The sequence below is a fragment of the Taudactylus pleione genome, unplaced genomic scaffold, assembly GCF_031769625.1.
Source record: "Taudactylus pleione unplaced genomic scaffold, aTauple2 ptg000391l, whole genome shotgun sequence".
NCBI classification, from domain to species: domain Eukaryota; kingdom Metazoa; phylum Chordata; class Amphibia; order Anura; family Myobatrachidae; genus Taudactylus; species Taudactylus pleione.
In genome coordinates this window covers 12,731,284-12,752,483 of record NW_028284792.1, presented here as the reverse complement: position 1 = coordinate 12,752,483, position 21,200 = coordinate 12,731,284, and the positions used below count along the sequence as shown (strand labels likewise).

The following is a 21,200-nucleotide window of genomic DNA, read 5'->3' as shown; positions in this document are numbered from 1 at the left end:
TGCTGCGTAAGGTGATACATCTACCCAGTGGGCTGTCACAGTCATATAGTCCTTAGTCTGCCCTGTTCCACTTGTCCACATGTCCGTGGTTAAGTGGACATTGGGTACAACGGCATTTTTCAGGACACTGAGGACACTTTTTCTGACGTTTCTGTACAGTCTCGGTATCGCCTGCCTAGTGAAGTGGATTCTAGACGGGATTTGGAACCGGGGACACACTACCTCCATCAATTGTCTAAATCCCACTGCACTAATGGCGGATACCGGACGCACGTCTAACACCAACATAGCAGTCAAGGCCTCAGTTATACGTTTTGCTTCAGGATGACTGCTGTCGTACTTCATCCTCCTTGCTAAGGACTGTTGGAGGGTCAATTGTTTAGTAAAAGTAGTGGTGTTCCTACTTCCACTCTGGGATGATGAACGACTCCCAGCAGCAGCAACAGCAGCAGCGGCAGCAGGAGGCGTAGCAATGCAGGATCCTCCGGAGGAATCCGGGATAGGAGAGTCAGTCATGCCAGTGACATGGCCTGCAGGACTACTTCCGATCCTGACTAAGGAGGAAATTGACGAGGAGGGAGTTGACGGTGTGGTTTGCAGGCGCTTGGATACAATAGGACAACGGGATTTAGGTGTCCCTGGACTGCTTACGGTCTTAGCCAAAGTTTCTGAACTTGACAGTAACTTATTATGAACGCGCTGCAGGTGCCGTATAAGGGAGGATGTTCCTAGGTGGTTAACGTCCCTACCCCTACTTATTCCACCTTTACATAAGGTACATATGGCAAGACAGTTGTTGTCCGGATTTGGATAGAAATATTGCCAGACCAAAGAGGTGGAATGTTTGGTCTTCTGCCCAGGCATGACCGTGATGGGCTTTTTCATCCCATGGACAACAACTGTCTCCCCCGGAGCCTGATTTAAACAAACCACATCACCATCAGAATCCTCCTCGCCAACTTCCTCCTCAGCGCCAGCTACACCAGTATCCTCATCCTGTTGTACTTCAACAGTGACATCTTCAATTTGCATATCAGCAAGTGGACTGTGGGTGCTCCTTTCAGCACTTGCAGGGGGCGTGCAAATGGTGGAAAGAGCCACCTCTTCCCGTCCAGTGCTGGGAAGGTCAGGCATCGCAACCACCACCACACTTGGACTCTCCTTGGGGATTTGTGATATCTTCTTAGAAAGCACAGTTCTTCGCTGTGCTTTTGCCAGCTTAACTCTTTTGATTTTTTTAGTGGGAGGAGGGCTTCCATCGTCATGTGAAGCTGAACCACTAGTCATGAACATACTAGAGATCGACCTTAACCGTTCCTTGCCACTCCGTGTCGTAAATGGCATATTGGCAAGTTTACGTTTCTCTTCAGCTGATTTAAATGTTTTTTTCAAGGTCATTTTCCTGAACTTTGTCATTTGGGATTGTATGTGCCCTCTATTATGACATTGGGCATCGGCCTTGGCAGACGACTTTGATGGCATGTTATCGTCTATGTCATGACTAGTGGCAGCAGCTTCAGCACTAGGAGGAAGTGGTTCTTGATCTTTCTCTATTTTATTTTTATCGGAGAAAGTTTGGTCCTCCATTTATGTTATATCGATTTGATATATACGTGCGGCTAAACACAGAAAATATTTCTTTATTTTTGCTGGAGAGTAGTGCACTTTGTGGGTTACACCAGCCTTTAAGAAATGAGCCAGCCGGCTCTTTACTTATGGGACACAGGCGCACGCTTGGCGCTGCTCCTTTGTTGATGCACGTGCGGCTACTGCGCACACAATTCACAAACACAGAAAATAATTTTTTTTTTTGGTTTGGACTGGAGTGTACTTTGGGGGTTACAGCACCCTTTAACGGTCAAGCCAGCCGGCCCTTTACTTATGACACAGGCGCACACTTGGCACTACTTTGTTGATGCACGTGCGGCTACTGCGCACACAATTCACAAACACAGAAAATAATATTTTTTTTGGTTTGGACTGGAGTGTACTTTGGGGGTTACAGCACCCTTTAATGGTCAAGCCAGCCGGCCCTTTACTTATGACACAGGCGCACGCTTGGCACTACTTTGTTGATGCACGTGCGGCTACTGCGCACACAATTCACAAACAGAAAATATATTTTTTTTTGGTTTGGACTGGAGTGTACTTTGGGGGTTACAGCACCCTTTAACGGTCAAGCCAGCCGGACATTTACTTATGACACAGGCGCACGCTTGGCACTACTTTGTTGATGCACGTGCGGCTACTGCGCACACAATTCACAAACACAGAAAATATATATTTTTTTGGTTTGGACTGGAGTGTACTTTGGGGGTTACAGCACCCTTTAACGGTCAAGCCAGCCGGCCCTTTACTTATGACACAGGCGCACGCTTGGCACTACTTTGTTCATGCACGTGCGGCTACTGCGCACACAATTCACAAACACAGAAAATAATTTTTTTTTTGGTTTGGACTGGAGTGTACTTTGGTGGTTACAGCACCCTTTAACGGTCAAGCCAGCCAGCCCTTTACTTATGACACAGGCGCACGCTTGGCACTACTTTGTTGATGCAGGTGCGGCTACTGCGCACACAATTCACAAACACAGAAAATAATTTTTTTTTTGGTTTGGACTGGAGTGTACTTTGGGGGTTACAGCACCCTTTAACGGTCAAGCCAGCCGGCCCTTTACTTATGACACAGGCGCACGCTTGGCACTACTTTGTTGATGCACGTGCGGCTACTGCGCACACAATTCACAAACACAGAAAATATATATTTTTTTGGTTTGGACTGGAGTGTACTTTGGGGGTTACAGCACCCTTTAACGGTCAAGCCAGCCGGCCCTTTACTTATGACACAGGCGCACGCTTGGCACTACTTTGTTCATGCACGTGCGGCTACTGCGCACACAATTCACAAACACAGAAAATATATATTTTTTTGGTTTGGACTGGAGTGTACTTTGGGGGTTACAGCACCCTTTAACTGTCAAGCCAGCCGGCCCTTTACTTATGACACAGGCGCACGCTTGGCACTACTTTGTTGATGCACGTGCGGCTACTGCGCACACAATTCACAAACACACAAAAAATATTATTTTTTTAGCACTTGGGGGGAGCACCCCTGATGGAAAGAGCACCCCCTGGACAACACTACAGCACCCCTTTAGGACTGGGACACTGCACAGGACTTTGGAGTGGACACAGCCCCTATGGAGAACTGACTGCACAACACAGTCCAGCCAGCCCCTATGGACTTTGAAGTAGTGGACACAGCCCCTATTAACAACAGCAGCACAGCACAACACAGCCAGCCCCTATGGACTTTGAAGTAGTGGACAACAGCAGCACAGCGCAGCACAGCACAGCACAACACTACTCTGCACTACACTACACTACACAGCCCAGCCAGCCCTAACTCCCACCCTCCCTCTTCACTGTCCACAGCCGAGTGAGAAAATGGCGCAGACGCGGGTACCTTATATAGGTTCCAAAACCCGCGAGACCCGGAAGGCGGGATGATGAGGTTTTGCCTCGATTTCAGATCCGAGTCAGGCGGGAAAAGTCGAGCCTGACTCGGATCTGCCTCAGATCGGGGGGGCTCGGGGGGGTTCGGATTTTTTAAATCCGAACCCGCTCACCCCTAATTTAAACTATGGAGCTCATACAGACCCGCTCACTAGATACGTTCGCTCACAGCCTGCGTATGCAAATCCAGCGCACGCCCAGCAAGGCAGGCGATCGCACAACAAGGCATTAGCACGCCCACTATGTCTTGGCGTGTGATCACTTAGTGTATGCAGACGTCCCCTAGCCATTCATAAGATGCCCACTTGTGCACGTCATCTCCTGGAAGTGCATGAAAACATTGGTACATCGAGCACCATCGGATGCGATAGCAGCGCTTGAGGTTGACTATACCTGCTGCAAGCACTGCGATCACTTCAGTGTGAAATCCCATCGAGTGATGTGTACTATGACGCTGCCTTTTAATTATGCATGCCTCTGAAATGGCGTTGAAACACTCAGGCACGCCTGCGTTCGCACCTCCACTCCCCCGTTTCTAGTGGACTGTCCCTGTCACCACCCACAAATGGCTTCTCCTGTCACTCATTCTGCTGAGCTGCCTATGCACAACGAGTGAATGCATTGTGATACATACAGCTATGAGCGTTAGCAACCTAGCGAGCAGGTCTGAATCAGCTCCTTAATTCAATATATATTTTTTGACAAAAATGTAAAAATCACGTTTAAATAGCTATTAATTACATAATGTGATAATGAAAAAAAAAACTATTTTGGGAACGTTTGTGAAAAAAAATATATAATACTCTATAGTTTTAAAAAAACCTGCTTGTATGTATGTATATATATATATATATATATATATATTATATATATTTATATATATATATATATATTGTGTGTGTGTATATATATATATATTTATATATATATATATATATATATATATTCCATAGACAAAAAACCTTACAGTTTCACATGCACATGTCCCATTATGGCTTCTAATGGAGCGTACACACGGTCAGATTTGTCAGACTTGTCAGATTTGTCAGATGAACGATTGAACGATTTGAACGATTTGAACGATTTGAACGATTGAACGATTTTTGACTGCATTAAAATGAATGGAATCGTCCAAGTCTGACTGCAAACACATCAGATATCAGAAATCGTTATCTGACCATCGGGAACGCGCATCGTTGATCGTCCATCGTTCAGGCATGTCAGATATGAACGATTTTTCTTCAGATATGAACGACTGAACGATTTTTAAATCGTTATCGTTCATATCTGAAGGAAAAATCTGATCGTGTGTATGCACCATAATGGAGCGTACACACGGTCAGATTTGTCAGACTTGTCAGATTTGTCAGATGAACGACTGAACGATTAAACGATTTGAACGATTTGGACGATTTGACTAAAGTTTTGAACGATTTGAACGATTTGAACGATTGAACGATTTTTGACTGCATTAAAATGAATGGAATCGTCCAAGTCTGACTGCAAACCCATCAGATGTCAGATATCGTTATCTGACAAACGGGAACGCGCATCGTTGATCGTCCATCGTTCAGGCATGTCAGATATGAACGATTTTCCTTCAGATATGAACGACTGAACGATTTTTAAATCGTTATCGTCCATATCTGAAGAAAAAATCTGATCGTGTGTATGCACCATTAGACATGATCTGAAATTTCACAAAACCTATTGAATTTCTTTCTGCCACTCAAACTTCAAAAAGCAATGAAATTACGATCATTAAGGCTGACGCCTTAACGGATGTGTTCCTTGCGTAATTCAGATATAGTATGCCATGACACCATGTGGTTAACGGGAATCAATCAGGAAACCGGCTGACGTAAGCCCGACAGCCGGCTTTCCGATTGCTTTATCCCGGCGAGGGTTAAATGACAGGCGTCTAAATCTAGACGCCTGTCATTTTTCCAATGCCGGGAGATCGGCGCCCGGCATCTCTTTCGAAGGGTTGCTGGGCGCCACGAGTGGACAGCCGCGGGGGGGGGTTAGGTTTAGGGCACCCGGGGGGGACTTAGGGTTAGGCACCCCCTGGGAGGGTTAGAGTTAGGCTAGGGGAAGGGGGGGTTAGGGTTAGGCGCCCTCGGGGGGAGGTTAGGTTTAGGCATCCCCCCCCCGGGCAGCGGGGAAGGGGTTGGTTAGGTTTAGACACTTAGAGGGGGGATTAGCGTTAGGCACAGGGGTAGAGGTTAGGGTTAGGCACCCCTAAGGAGGGTTAGAGTTAGGGGGGTTAGGTTAGTTTGTACTTACCTAGGGATGATCGGGATTTCCAGCGCTGTCGGGCTGACACTGCCGGGATCTCTGAATCTGTCGGACTGACGCTGCCAGGAATCGAACTGCCGGCCATTCGTCAGCCGGTATTTCATACTGAATGTGTGGTCAACTGCAGATTCAGCACTCTAACAGAGTGAGATTGCTGTCACTCACAAAATGGTGGAGCTGCTAATTCACAGAATTGTGTGCTCATTGGAATACACACATGCAGTCTATGCAACTAAGGTCTGAGCAGTTATGTGACACACACATCTCATTCAGTGCCCACAGTCTTCCCATTCAGTCACCACAATAATCCCACTTTGTTCCAACATCCTTCTAACTCAACACATCCATCTCATTCTGAATACACATTCAGCTCCCTAATTGCTAAAACTATCATACTCTGTCTATGCATGTACACTAAGTTCGCCTCCATGCTGCTATAACTTCCCCAATCCCTACAGCTGTGTGTTCTCCCAACTGTGCTAGTCTGCATGCCCTCATCCACACCAATATGTCTTTCCCCATGTGCACCGCCCTGTCTTCCTGCGTCCGTGCCACTGTGTTTCCTTCCATCTGCCCCCAGCCACATCACTCTGTCTTCCCCTCATCTCTGCCACTCTTTCTTCCTCCAACTTCACCACTCTGTCCCCCCCAACCGTGCCACCTTAACTTTCCCCTCCCACCTGCACCACTCTTTCTTCACTCCCATCCGCACCAATCTGTCTTCCCCAATCCCTACTGTTGTGATCTCACATTGTGCTAGTCTGTTTTTCTCATCCACACCAATCTGTCTTTACCCATCTGTGCTGCTCTGTCTACTGTAAGCCAGCTGAGGGGGTGGGGTGATGACATCGCGAGCCATGATTGGCTCACGGCGGCCATCTTTGAGATGGGCACGCACAGTTCTTACCATTGAAGTCAATGGTGAGAACCACTCTCAGCCATTGAGCGCTCAGCGGTGGGGTTTCCATAGTGAAATCCCGCCACTAAGCTCTCATTCGGGATGTTCGTGGGTCGCGTATGATGTTTTTTTTTGCCAAGCCCGGGGATAGCCTACTTTGGACTGAATAGGACTGATCCTTGCATAGGAGAAGGTGAGTATGTTTTTTTTTCAGGTACCCTACGGATAATCTACTGGAGAAGGGGACCGATGTCTACAGGGATACATAGGTGAGTATGTGTACATGTGTGTGTACATGTGGGTGTGAATGTATGTTTAATAAACTTTTAATTAGTACGGGTTGTGTGTCCTGTTTTTATTTTAATATTTATTTTACTGTAGAACTACAGGTACCTGTGGACCCATAATGCCCCACATGCTGGTACTTGTGGTTCTCCAAGTATCAGCATGTGGGGGAGGCTTGCTGAGATGTGTAGTACCACAGCTAAAGACAACATAAACTATTCAAAGTTTTACACAACACATTTAAACTATCAACCTGGCACCCGCCACCGCAGGGGTGCCGGGGATAGCCCTGGGCTATTAGCCTAGGCCTGGGGTGCCCTGGAGAGGTGGACCCCATTATTAGTGGGGGTCCCCAGCTCTCCAGGTATCCTTGGGCCTGGGCTGACTTGTAATCAGGGTTGATGCTTTGCTGGGGGGCCCAGTGAGTGAAAGGGCTCCCCTGGCTGTGGCATCAGCCCCCTGCTAGAAAAAGTCCAGTGCTGGTTCTGGAAAATACAGGTGAACCCTACTCATTTTTTCCCCTTTATTTCCAGAATCAGGACTGGCTCAGAGCCCAGTGCCGGTTGCGCTGTATACGGGGGACCCCTACGTCGTTTGTCTACCGTATTTTGGCAACCAGGACTGGTTCTCATTAGCCTGGTTCTGGTTGTGCTTAATACGGGGGACCCCTAAAACATTTGTCCTCCATATTTTGCACACTAAAAGCCCGGTGCTGGTTGGTCTTTTGGGGGAAGAGGGGGGGTATGCTTTTTAATATTTTTTATTTTTACACGTTAATTTTTTTTTTGCGCACAGATGCAGGCTTCATGAGCCTGCATTTGCTGATGACGCTGGCTACCTCCCCTTGTCCTACTGCCCGCCGTTCGCCCCGCCTAGGCCTCTAATAGCCGCACCGCCACCACCTGCTTTCTCCCCCGGGTCTCAACCACAGCAAATGCCAGCTCCCATCTCCCCGGTCCTGCTCCCCGCTACCGCCTGCAGAAGACAGCCATCACCCAAGCAAAGCCACAGTGAGTACACCTGCTGGAGGCTCCTACTGAGGCTGCGCAAGGAATTGAATCTTCCTATCTCTATAATGGTGCAATTGTGAGGTAATAGTTTAATAACTGTAACATTCTCAATTACCTGAACCCCAAAAGGCCCTACCCTGGAACAATAACTACCTAATAAAACAAACCCCAAGTCTAAATTCGCCTCCTACCCTGAGTTATGCCTTCCCAAAAATCCCCCTTAGAGAACAGCAGAAGAGTGGTCCTAACTAAGTGTCAGAAATAACTGTTTAGGAAATTCACAAATTCTCCATTTTTATTTTTTTGCCCTGAAATTTGGTATAAGGCACCGAGTGACAGTTCTACCCGCCCATGCCAAATTTCAGCTTGGTACCTCCCATAGGTTTTGAGGTGTAGCCTCTTAAACACAATGCCCCCCCCTACGGAATTCTCTATTGAGATTTCCGTTTTTTTCGATTCAGCCTTAATATAAGGGCACAACTGTGCCCTTATAATATATAAATATATTAGAGATGTGCGCCGACCGTCGTGTTTTGGTTTTGGATCTGTATCTCCCCTAGTTTTGGATCTTTTTCTTTGGTGTTTTGGTTTCAGGTTTTGGTATTGGATCTGTATTTTTCTCAAAAACATGATATAAACAGCTAAAACCACATAATTTGGGCCTATTTTTGTTCCTACCGTATTATTAACCTTAATAACAAAAATTTTCAGACATTTCCATGCATTTTAAACCATCTCACAGCTCACAATATTGATTTCACTATTTTTCACCAATCTGGCCAAAGGCTGCAGCGAGCAACAGAGTAGTGGCACAGATGCACTGCAGTTTAAATAAATATAGGACATCTATAAAACATTGCCACACAGCAGTGGCAGACAGGATGGCAGTTTAATAAACTATAATAAAGTCAGTCGGCAATACCTCAAATTGTGCAAAATGTAAAGAAAAGAGGTACAAGATGGAATTTTCCCTCCCACCCACTCTTATGTGGGATATTAAAAAGGACATGCACATTTTAACAAACCAATCACTTTAGCGACTAGAACTGACACTTTTGTGGCTGAACTCTTTTGGTTTGTTTGGCCCCCCACAAAACATTTTTTGGAAGGACTGCCTTCAATTAGTGGTGGAGATTGCACGTGCTGGTCCAAACTGCTGGTAGCTGATACTGGACTGCTTGTTAATTAATTAAGACCTCCACTCTAGAATCCTTCAAAAATAGACTCAAGACTTACCTCTTCACCCAAGCTTTTCACTAATGTCCCTTGTTTAAGCTTATTTTGTATTTTGTACTGTAAAGGCAATTGTAAAGCACTTTGAGTCCTTTAGGAGAAAAGCGCTATATAAATAAAATTATTATTATTTATTATTAAACAAATTGCATGAACTCGCTGCAAGTGATGTAACAGGGAGAAGGTGCCTAGATGGTTAACATCTCTTCCTCTGCTAACTTTGGCTTTACAAATGGAACAGATGCCTTCACAACTGTTGTCAGAATTTAGATTAAAATAATTACACACCCAAGATGTGGCTTTTCTGGCTTTCTTTTTATCATGAGCAAGATCTGCTGCCACTGGTGGCTGATTTATGCAAACCATATCCTCATCATCAACATCCTCATTAGCGTCATATAGGACACAAATTTCTCCCTCATCCTCCTTTTGGACTTCCTCCACACTATCATCCTCATTTTTTATTATTTCACCATCTAATACTAGCACAACTGTAAAGGAGTCAGTGATCTGCTGTGAAACTGGGTGACAGCTGTTATACTTACTTCCTCTATCAAAGGACTGTTTAATAGTCAATTGTTTTTTTAAATTACTACTAGTAGTAGTCTCTTGGTCCCTTTCTGGGATGAAGATCCGCTCCCAGCAGCAGCAACAGGCGTAGCACTCAAGGATCCTTCTGAGGAATCACGGATAGGAGAGGAGTCAGCCATGCTTATTGGATGCAGGACTACTTCCGATCACGAATGAGGATGTTGATGATGATGCAGGTGTTGGTGGTGGAGATTGCAGGCGCTTGGATCCAGATAGAAGGGAGCAGCTAGGTGACACTGGACTGATTGTTGTTTGGTTTTTGTCCCCAGAGTTTTAGAATTTGAAATACCCTTTCCAATTTGATGAATGCGCTGCAGGGAGGAGGTTCCAAGAAGGTTAAGGTCCTTACCTCTACTCACTGTTACTTGGCAATGGTTACAAATGGCTTGGCAAAGGTTGCCCAGATTTGGGTGGAAATAATCCCACACATGAGCAGTGGATTTTTTGGTCCTTTGCCCAGGCATGGCAACAATGGGATTTTTCCCACCATGGGCAACAACTGTTGCCTGATTTACAGTTTTTACACAAACATCCTCACCATCAACATCCTCATACTCATCATCATCAACATCCTCATCATCCTTGTTATCGCCAACTACATAACTATCCTCCTTGTGCAATTCTACAGAAGCATCCTCGATTTCTATGTCAACATGTTGACTTGTGCTGCTCATCCCCACATTTGCAGAGGGCACACAAATGGTGGAAGGAGTATCCTCTTCAAGTACTGTATTAGAAAGGTCAGGCTCACACATGGCAACCGCGGACACACTTGGACTCTCCTCTGGGATTTGTGATATTTTTGGAGCACAGAGTTGGTTCCGGTGTCTTACCAATTTAAATTTTCTTTGTACCTCTCCTACAAGCAGAGGGGCTTAAATCATCACTAGAACCACCAGTCATAAATAATAAAGGCCAAGGGCTTATCCTTTCCTTGGCACCTCATGTAGTGAATGGCATATTGCCAAATTTTTTGTTTCTCCAAAGCTGACTTACCTTTAGATTTTTTTCTTTTCTTTAACAGGGTAAAAGTAGATTTTTTTTAGCCTGACTTTTTGGCCTGACTTAAGCCCTGGTGCATCGCCCTTCATAGATGACGTTGACGGCCTTGCATCGTCATCATGACTGCTGCCGGCAGCTACAAGACTTATGTGGATCCTGCTCTCCTGTGATGTGACTGTCCTCTATACTCACTGCGGTCTTACAGCAGTGTCACCAAGCAATTCTAGCGCAGCTAAGTTGCGGCTAATGCACACAACCAACCACACACACAAAAAAATTATTTTATTTTCACACTGGTGGTGTGGCTGATACGCACACACAAAAAAATGTTTTTATTTTTTCACTGGTGGTGTGGATAACACACCACCAGTGTGGCTAACACACCACCAGTGTGGCTAACACGCACACACAAAATTTGTTTTTATTTTCTCACTGGTGGTGTGGCTAACATGCACACACAAAATTTGTTTTTATTTTTTCACTGGTGATGTGGCTAACATGCACACACAAAAAAATGTTTTTATTTTCACACTGGTGGTGTGGCTAATACACACTTAATTAGGAAAAAGAAGAATACCGCGCTGGCAGATAATGTAATGGAGTAAAAAATTATATATTTAATAACCATTAGAGAAATATAAAAATAAATACATGAATAACAGAAATATGTTAAATGAATGGGTATAAATACAGTAATCTAGATCAATAGATATGCATAGACATTGATAAGAAAAATAAAAATTAGGAACAACAATAATATTAGAACATAAAAAAATGTTAAATATAAGTAAATATAAATGTTATTAGGAATTAGAAGTGTGTTGTATCCTGGAAAATAAAATAATAATCCAAAGACTAACTTAGGCCCTCATTCAGAGCCGTTCGCTATTTGCGGTCGTTCGTTTAAAAACAAGGGGTGGCTATTCAAATGATCCGTACGCACATTGTAGTCTGTTCACACCTCTAAGTCTGAACGAGCGAGCAAAACATACGCTCGTTTATTTGTTAAAAACGCCCCCTGGCCGCTCGCATCCTACGTCATGTCCGCTATTTATTAGATTAATCGAGTACATCGACCAGCGTATGAACTGCTCGCTATTCTTGTGGTTGGTGATTGCTACCACAAATTTGCGAGCAGTTCTGGCTATAAAATAACCCAGTGACGTGAACAATGACGCTGCTGTTTTAAATATACACACCCATAAAACGCCCATTTTGACCTTTAAGCACGCCTGCGTTCGGATCTCCACTCCCCATTTTCAAGCACCTTCCCCTGTTACCACCCACATACGCCTCATTCTGTCATTCAAAATAGCAGGCACTCGCTATATTGCGTACCAACGATTTTTGGCCGCACTGACTGGTTCGCGCATGCGTACTAAAAACCGTACGCATGCGCAGATGTGCAAACATCGCTCGGAACGAGCGTACTGCCGCTAACGAGCGGCTCTGAATGAGGGCCTTAGTCAGTTGCAACAAATGTGAACAGTTGCCACAGCTTGTAGATGATACTTGTAAAATGGCAACAATGAGTTCACCGCACTAAAACGTAGTATCCATTAAGATATTCTAGTTTGCTGGATAACGTGGAGTTTTTAGAAAAATAGGCATGGGCCGTTGTACCTCAATGTGGTTATATAATTCCCCGTCAGGCACCACAGAAGTGGGTCAGCGGAATATGCAGAAGTATTGCCGACCAGCATGAAGATCTCAGGCCACAGGTAGTACTGCGGCTCAATGAATCTCTGCCTGGCTCACACTTACAGGAAGCCGCCTAGGTAGGAAGGTGCTGGGGAGGTTTGTTTAGCTAGCCTTTATACAATATGCGCGGCCGCGTCTTAAGAAGAATTCCTCACACCAGAAGTTGGGATGGCAGGCACTGGATACAAACGTATTGCAGGGTAACCGGTAACAGCACAAAACAATGGGCAGAAATTACGCACACACAAAAAATTGCTTTTATTTTCTCACTGGTGGTGTGGCTAACATGCACATACAAATCGTTTTTTTATTTTCACACTGGTGGTGTGGCAGGCTAACACGCACACACAAAAAAATTGTTTTTATTTTCACACTGGTGATGCACACACAAAAAATAGTTTTTATGTTTTCACTGGTGGTGTGTCAGGCTAACACGCACACACCAAAAAATTGTTTGTATTTTCACACTGATGGTGTGGCTAATATACAATTACGCACACACAAAAAATTGTTTTTATTTTTTCACTGGTGGTATGGCTAACACACACAAAAAATTGTTTGTATTTTTTTTACACTGGGGGTGAAGAAGAGCACCCATGATGGACAGAGCACCCCCTGGATAACACAGCAGAACAGCCAGCCCCTATGGACAGGACAACAGCCAGCCAGCCCCTGTGGACAACAGCCAGCCCCTATGGACTACAGACAGCCAGCCCCTATGGACAGGACAACAGCCAGCCCCTATGGATAACAGGCAGCCAGCCCCTATGGACAGGACAACCTCAAAACAGCCAGTTCCTATGGAAAACAGCCAGCCAGCCCCTATGGACAACAGCCAGCCAGCCCCTATGGACTACAGCCAGCCAGCCCCTATGGACAGGACAACAGCCAACAGTAGCCAACCAGCCCCTATGGATAACAGCCAGCCCCTATGGACAGGACAACCTCAAAACAGCCAGCCCCTATGGACAACAGCGAGCCAGCCCCCAGTGGCGCCCGGGTCTGACGCCGCCCCCCCCCTCCCTCACAGCAGCCCAGCACACAGCGTGTGCTGAGCTGCAGTTGGAGACTGCTCGTGGCTGCTGAGCAGCAGCCACAGCAGTCTCCTATGCCTGTGCGGGGGAGCGATCACACTGATCACGCCCCCCTGGCTTTGCGCCGGGCTGAGGGGCCTCAGAGCGCCCCCCCCCTGGCACGCAGCGCCGCTTATTTATTTAGGTTTTTTTTGGCAATGGGGCGTGGCCACGCCTCCCGAGATTAGGCCATGCCCCTATTACCGGGGCCCGCCTTGGCTCTTGGCGGCCCTGCCAGCCCCTATGGACTACAGCCAGCCAGCCCCTATGGACAGGACAACAGCCAACAGTAGCCAACCAGCCCCTATGGATAACAGCCAGCCAACACCTATGGACAGGACAACCTCAATTATGCAGCACAGCTCCCAGCACCTTTATAGAATCCAAAACCCGCGACAATCCGACAGTGGGATGATGACGTTTTGCGTCGTTTTCAGATTCGAGTCAGGTGGGAAAACCCGAGCCGACTCGGATCCCTTAAGTTCAAGTGAGTTTGGATCTCTGAGCTCGGATCTCTGAGTTTGGATCTCTGAGTTCGGAACCCTACTGTATATACATACACACACACAACAAGGGGTGATGGTGGCATATATAAAATGAGTATGTATATATACACAGCGGGTAAAATATGTCAGCAACAACCCATGCAATCCACACATGCTAAGAAATCAAATCATAGATGCCCATAAATTAAGTTGTGTGTAATAATGTGAAATGACACAGGGAAAAAGTATTGTTTTAAGAAGTGGAGATGTTGCCCATAGCAACCAATCAGATTCTGCTTAACATTTAACTAGCATCTTCTAGAAGATAATAGATAGAATCTGATTGGTTGCTATGGGCAACATTTCCACTTCTAAAAACTCTCACTTTAGTAAATTTACTCCTAAGTGTACACCAAGGTTTTTTGCACTGCAGGTCTAATGCACTTTGTACATTTTATTTTGCTTCAGTTATATTATTTTTATTTTTATAATTTAGATTTCGCCTACATAATCTACAGTACTTTACAGAGAATACTTGATAATTCACACACACACTACAGTTAGTTGTATTAGTTTCTTACTTCCAACTATATATTGTTCAACAGTATTACTATGTTAACATCATATATGTATATCTGACAAGTTATATTTTATCTACTGAAAAGAAAAATGTAATAAATCAAGAACAGTTTATTACTTGGAGTAGGTCTCTTGCAGGGAGACCAGAAATCCCCCACAGAGGAAAATGCTGCAAGTACAAAAAATATATATTGAAAAATAGTGGAAGCAGCTTCAGGGATAAAACGTATAAATGTGTCTGTGCTTATTCTACCATGCCCTGCTCTACTTTGATTACCTAGCAGTGGGTGGCTATTGAATGTTAGCTTCAAAACTACAAGTAAAAGCAGGTTAATAAGGATCATGTCATGTCACTCATTCTGTACAGAGAGAGATGAAAGAAGACCTTCCCCTCTGACCTAATACACTAAGGCTCAGTTTTATAGAGCACCGCTGAGTGCCTGCATTTGTATTGGTAGAGAACGTTCTGCAAACTTGCTGTAGTTTTATCTACCCCAAGACACAGCTTTGCCGGAAGGTCTTTATTGTAGAAGAAATGTATCTTATTTTCTTATATATATATATATATATATATATGTACTCGTATATATATGATGCCGTAGACTGTTACAGCAATGGCAGCAAATGGTGCATTTGGGATCAGCAATGTCATACTTGCACGGTTATGTGATTCTGCCCTCTGGGTGTGCAATCCATATTGTCAAATAGAAGCTATTAGTATCTGATTATATCCTGTGAACACACCAACAAGGGACCGTATAAGTGATTGCCAGGCTAACCGCTGCTCAAGTGATGCTAGAGGTCTCTGGTTACACCCCTGTCATGTTACGGGTAAAGTTTAGTCATTAAACACAGCATGCAATATATTTTCTCAAATCTGGGCAAAGAACTATTTCTATTAGGTACATTAGCAAATGGGAAAATAAAATGACAATAACTAGCTCCATTACTTTTCTGGATCACATAAAATTTACTGAAGGTGAAAAATCATCTACAGTAGGTAATTTTTTTTTATAATGAAGGCCTCACCCTATCTGGCACACTTGCGAAGAGTGTCTTCAGGACTGATAACATAGTAACCAAATATTTGTTTTATTTCATGCATGGCAAATTAATTACATGTAATTGGTTGCTCTTGGATATAAAACATTTCTTTCCTTTAGCCACATTTGGTTAAATTTACTAACAATTTAAGGGGTTGGGTATGGGATCTCGGTAGTCAGGATACCGGCGGTCAGAATACCAACCCATTAGGTAAGTACCCTAACTCTAACCCTTACCCCTAACTCTCCCTCCCCCGTGCCTGAACCTACCCCCCCAGTGCCTAAACCTAACCTTTTCCTTTCCCGCACCCTAAACCTAACCCTCCCCCCTTAGTGCCTAACCCTAAACCTAACACTCCCCCTAACTCCTGATAGTTCAGTTCAGAATGCCGGCGACCAGGATTCCGGCACCGGTATTCTGACCGTCGGCATCCCGTCTGCTGGGATGCTGACTACCTCCTCCTTTTAAGCACACACACAAACACAAATATTATTATCTGTACTGTATCTGTGTCATACTTGCGTACTCTCCCGAGAACTCTGAGAGACTCATAATTTTTCAGGTAAACCCTCACACCCCCGGAAGAATAGGCACCTCTCCCGCTTTCTGCCCACTTCCTAGTGAAGTGGACAGAACAGGAAGAATATTCCCGGGGATCGTGGTCAGACGAGTAGGAGGCAGAGCTTAATGATGCAATTCTATTAGAATCGCCCCATTTGGCCTGCCCCCTAGCTAAATATGCAGTATTTGCGGTAATTTACCACGAGGGGCAGGGCTTCTCCCGGGGAGGAAAAATTTAGAGTAGGCAAATATGTATATAGTATATGCTTATTTATTATTTCTCCTTTGTTTTTATGTTACCTCTTGTACAATACTGCATGCACAAACAAATAATAATAATAATAATATACATTCACTAACCTATATTGTAAATTATACTGAAATGTATTTATATTTGTAGAATCTGGTGACATATATAAATTATTTTTTTTTAGGATGAAATTCTGACTGTGATCAGACGTGTAGATGATAATTGGGCCGAAGGAATGCTGGGAGACAAGATTGGAATTTTTCCCATTCTTTATGTAGAGGTGAGAAAATTACAGTCATGGTGATTAGTAGTAACACCATAAAACACCGTTCTACATGTATAATAGGAATTCAAACTTTTGACTTTTGTGTATCTTCATAAACAATGTGATTTTATACAAGGGGAGGAGTGATAACTGTAAACTAAGTGTTGTGAATTATATATTCTAAAGTATAGTTACATTTCATAGTAAACACAGATGTTTTGTCATGCAATATGTAAATGAATATAACAAGTAATCTGAATTTGTGCATTCATTAAATTATATTAAGGGGAATAAATTGAAGCAGAGCAGCAGAATGTTCAAACTGTCTGTGTCTGCTTTGGCTGTTATCTTCAGCAGTGTTACTACATCTAGAGATCTACAAAAAAGGAACCCATTTAAGGTATATATAATATACCTTGTTGGAACTAATGCATGAGCTCAAATTGTCTGATACACATTACACATAGCTAAACACATTACATAAGGAGGATATATTTGCTGCCTAACAGAATCAAACACACAGCCTTTTTATATAATCATAATTCCTTTACATTTTACTTTGAAGACCTACAGAAAAGGAAAAATGTATGACAATTCTCCCTCTAAACGCTACCAAAACTCTTGTCCAAATCACTTGCAATTACTCCAGAAAGCAAAACATTCTGGAGTTTGCCCCATAGTAGCCTAAGGACTATGCCTAGTATACCACGTTTTTTTTTTTACCAGCGAGAGATCCTCCCTACTTATGGAACCTACACCGCCTTATGTAACTCCCAACTTTGAATCTTTAAAGTGCTCCCTCAAAACCAATCTCTTAATTTTAGCTTATTCTCCACTACATCCTCACCTGGTACTATACCCTCTACTCTAGGCATTCTGCCGACTAGAATGCCACCAGCACCTACTGTCCAAGCTTTGTATGTTTTCACCATGAGGGTCCTCTCCACTGTCTGGGGCCTATTCATCATAACTAAAATGGCCCGTTACACATGCGGAAACTCTAGATTCTGCATATATACCATTCATACCATATATACCATTCAACCATTCATCATAAGGGGTCTGATAGAACCACCTGATATTCAGCAAACTCCAAGAAAAAAAAACATTTTCAGATGGCGCTTGTTCTCTGAGCCCTATTCCTTTCTATGAGAAGGAGTTCCAGGGATGCGAAGAGGGATCTGAGTGGATCCCTCCACTGCCCCCCCAGCGGCTTTGCGCAGGTGTGATCTCGGGTCACACATGCGCAGAAGCCTGCGACGGGGGACCGTTAAGTAACGCTGCTACTTTACTGATCGCGGGGACAGCTGCTTTTCATAGCTGGTGTCCCCATACCGGAGCAATCATGAATAGCTCCAATGATAAGTATCCCCGATGATGAATAGACCCCTCTGTCTTACATCTGCACCAGCTTCATCAACTCATATCCAATTCTGTTTCTATTTGAGACCGGTATTTTGTATGACTTGCCTTCTGTCTGTTTGGAATTCTGATTTATCATTTAGGGGCCTACGTATCAAGCATTATTTTCATAAAATTATGTAGAAACTGAAAAGCGATTATTTTCGTAGTTTGCCCCAGGTAGTGAACTCCATCTTCATATAGTGTTAACTGCTTTAAGCCTATAGAGGCTTATGAGTAGGAGTGAGAGCTTTCCATCTCTCTCCTGCAGCCTAAGACCAGCAGCGGAAGCTGACATTGTGCAGTGTGAGCTTCCCCAGGAGAAAGACTTCTACAATATGCTGGGGATGTAACGCGTAGGGTCAGTGGTTACTGCAACACATAGTCAGGATATTTTCATGAATGAAAATATCCATTACGATATAAAATCTTAATAATCGCGGCAGTTCCACGATTATTAATACATAGGCCCCTTAGAGTCTCATTAATTACAAATCTGATAAAGCTTATTAAAATATCAGCAGTGTTCACCCAGTTTCGCAATTCCCTTTTCTTCATATTTTTAGAAATAAGCATGCCAGCACAGCGCCTGTGCTGAGGAAGGGAGGGTGAAAATAGCCAAGAAAAGTTGTGACGATGTTTGAGAGAAAAAAAGGGCAAATAGGGAGTAGGGAGTAAAGTATCTGCACACACTAGAATGTTTATATTTGTAAGTATTGAAAAAACAAATTAAATACTCGCGTCGCAAGGCTGCCGGGACTAGTGTGGAGAGTAGCAGAGAGTATTATGGGAGAAAGCAGGAAGAGAACGGTCTCTTCCTGCTAGTCCCTACTAATTATGGATGGTGTTATGTTTTCTAGAACAAAAAGAGTGAAGCTTTGCTTCTTTCATATTTAATCTGTGAAGCCCCAATTGAAACAGATGGAGGCTGCTGAATTGCAGAGGTGGACCCTTTTCAGTATACAAAATATGGGGACGTGAAATTTTAATATTTCTCCAGCTAAAATGCTAGACAAAAGCCATTTTTTATTTTATAAAATAGACCCCTTGGACTGTTATGAAGACTTGTTTTATAAGTATATTGCTGCTGCAGAAAAATACATCACTTGTTTCTAAAAAAAAATGTCAGTCTCACTATTTTTTCATCCCTGTGTTTTTTTATCAAGTTTTAATGTATTCAAAATATATCCAAAGCTCATGCAAATCTGCTGATCATCAGTATTAAAGAACCATAGCAGATAGGTAATAATGTAATTTGTATTCATTGTAAAATCATGACTTCTTTCATTCAAAATCATGACTTCGCAAAACATGTAGGTAGTATTATTATATTGCAGATGGGTGAAATTGATCAGTAGCGACTTGCGTGTTTATAAATATAAGTGACATATGCAAGAGCAAGTAAAGTGTAAAGTATGAATCTCAACAACAATAGATTATATTTAAGAAATCCACAATTTATTACAAATAATATATATATTAAAACAATAAAAAACAATTAATTAAATATGTGCCAACTATAAAAGAAGTCACATACAAACACATGGACATATAATTCAATGACAAAGACTAGAAAAAATAAATTAATTAAAAAACTATATATTTTTAAAAGATGAATGCTTATCTGAGTTTTAAGAAAGAAACCAATAGTTCATGTAGCAAGATATAGGAGCTACCAACGTGTTTTGTCTGTCCAGAACTTCATCAAGGGGATAGTGCTCCAGTGCGGTGTCTCCATATTTATACCCCATTGATAAGGACTGATTAGGATTCATTAAGCTTTGTTTCCGGTTCCCGCCTCCATTGGACTTAACCCCTCATTGTGGAGTAAAAGAAACAATTTATTAGGCACACATTTTCATAGAGCAGATGTATCTGAGGATGACCGCTATATATATAACCTATTATTTATATTGGTAACCCCGTTATTTAAAAATTGTCCCCAGTGTCCATGTCCCAGCGTAATTTTCGCCCAACCATGTGGCCTGTGTTCGGCGTCACATCCGCCTGATCTCCATGTTTCATCTCTGGCATCACTTCTACCCTCGCCAGTGACCCGGGCCAACATCACTTCCGCCCGGTCTATGAGGTCCAGTCCACACATCGCGCCTGCGTGTTCTCCATCCCTACGCATGCATCACCGATGCCGAGCACCATCTTAACTTCTCCTTGTCACAGCCAGGACGGGGATCTTTTATATAATATCCGCCCTCTTTCTTCTTCTCTGTCCAGTGATCGTTTTCTCCTTCTGCTTTAGAAAACAGTTTTGTTGCCCAAGAACAACAACTAGGTACTTTAAGGAAAGTGAATCATTAGTTATCACACTAGGACTATTATGTTTCAGTAATCCTTTCTGTACAGATAAGGTTCTACTGATACTACACCTTGATGTTTTCTCCCCAGGTTATATAATATTTAGATTTATAAATCTATATAAAGATGTGTATAAGCCTCCATATAAACATATGTATAGTTATTATAACAGAATAGCAATTCTTAGCCTTTATAAATTGCAGAATGATTATATTTTAAGCAGAAAATCATAAGCAAGTAGCATTTTATATGATATTAGTTCTTTCCAATCAGAGGAGTTCAAACAAAATGGCAATTCATTTAAGTTAGAGTCATAGACTTGGAGAAGTACTGGTGCTTCTTCAGAAAAACAGGTTCAATTATTTTCCAGATGACTTAATTAACATGTTGGTTATTACATCTACTGCACCCGGTATTCCCAAGAGCTCTTCTATCCAAGTACTAGCCAGCAGGCCCAACCATGCTTAGCTTCCAAGATCGGATGAGTTTGGGCATTAACACAGTGGTATGGCTGTAGACCTTTTTCCCACCCATGCTGCCACCATCCTCGTTATTGATCAAGTTATAAGAAGGGAGCTATTTCATAACTTTCGTTAAAGCCCAAGAGGGCCAAAGTGTTGCATTCACAAATCCAGTACATTTCCCGTCTGGACAGTAGATTACTTAAATCTCCTCCTTTTTCTCCCAGGGCAATTT

The 21,200-nt window shown here is 43.3% G+C and overlaps 1 protein-coding gene across 3 annotated transcripts in view; it reads left to right on the top strand.

Annotated features, from left to right (window-relative positions):
• The window catches only part of SH3RF3 (SH3 domain containing ring finger 3), a 554,601-nt gene that overhangs the window by 303,033 nt on the left and 230,368 nt on the right, over positions 1 to 21,200 (top strand). For all 3 annotated transcript variants that reach the window (XM_088445962.1, XM_088445963.1, XM_088445964.1), the window contains exon 3: positions 16,710 to 16,805. In XM_088445962.1, the coding sequence (XP_088302088.1) occupies positions 16,710 to 16,805 (96 nt within the window). The remainder of the gene's footprint in view (positions 1 to 16,709; positions 16,806 to 21,200) is intronic.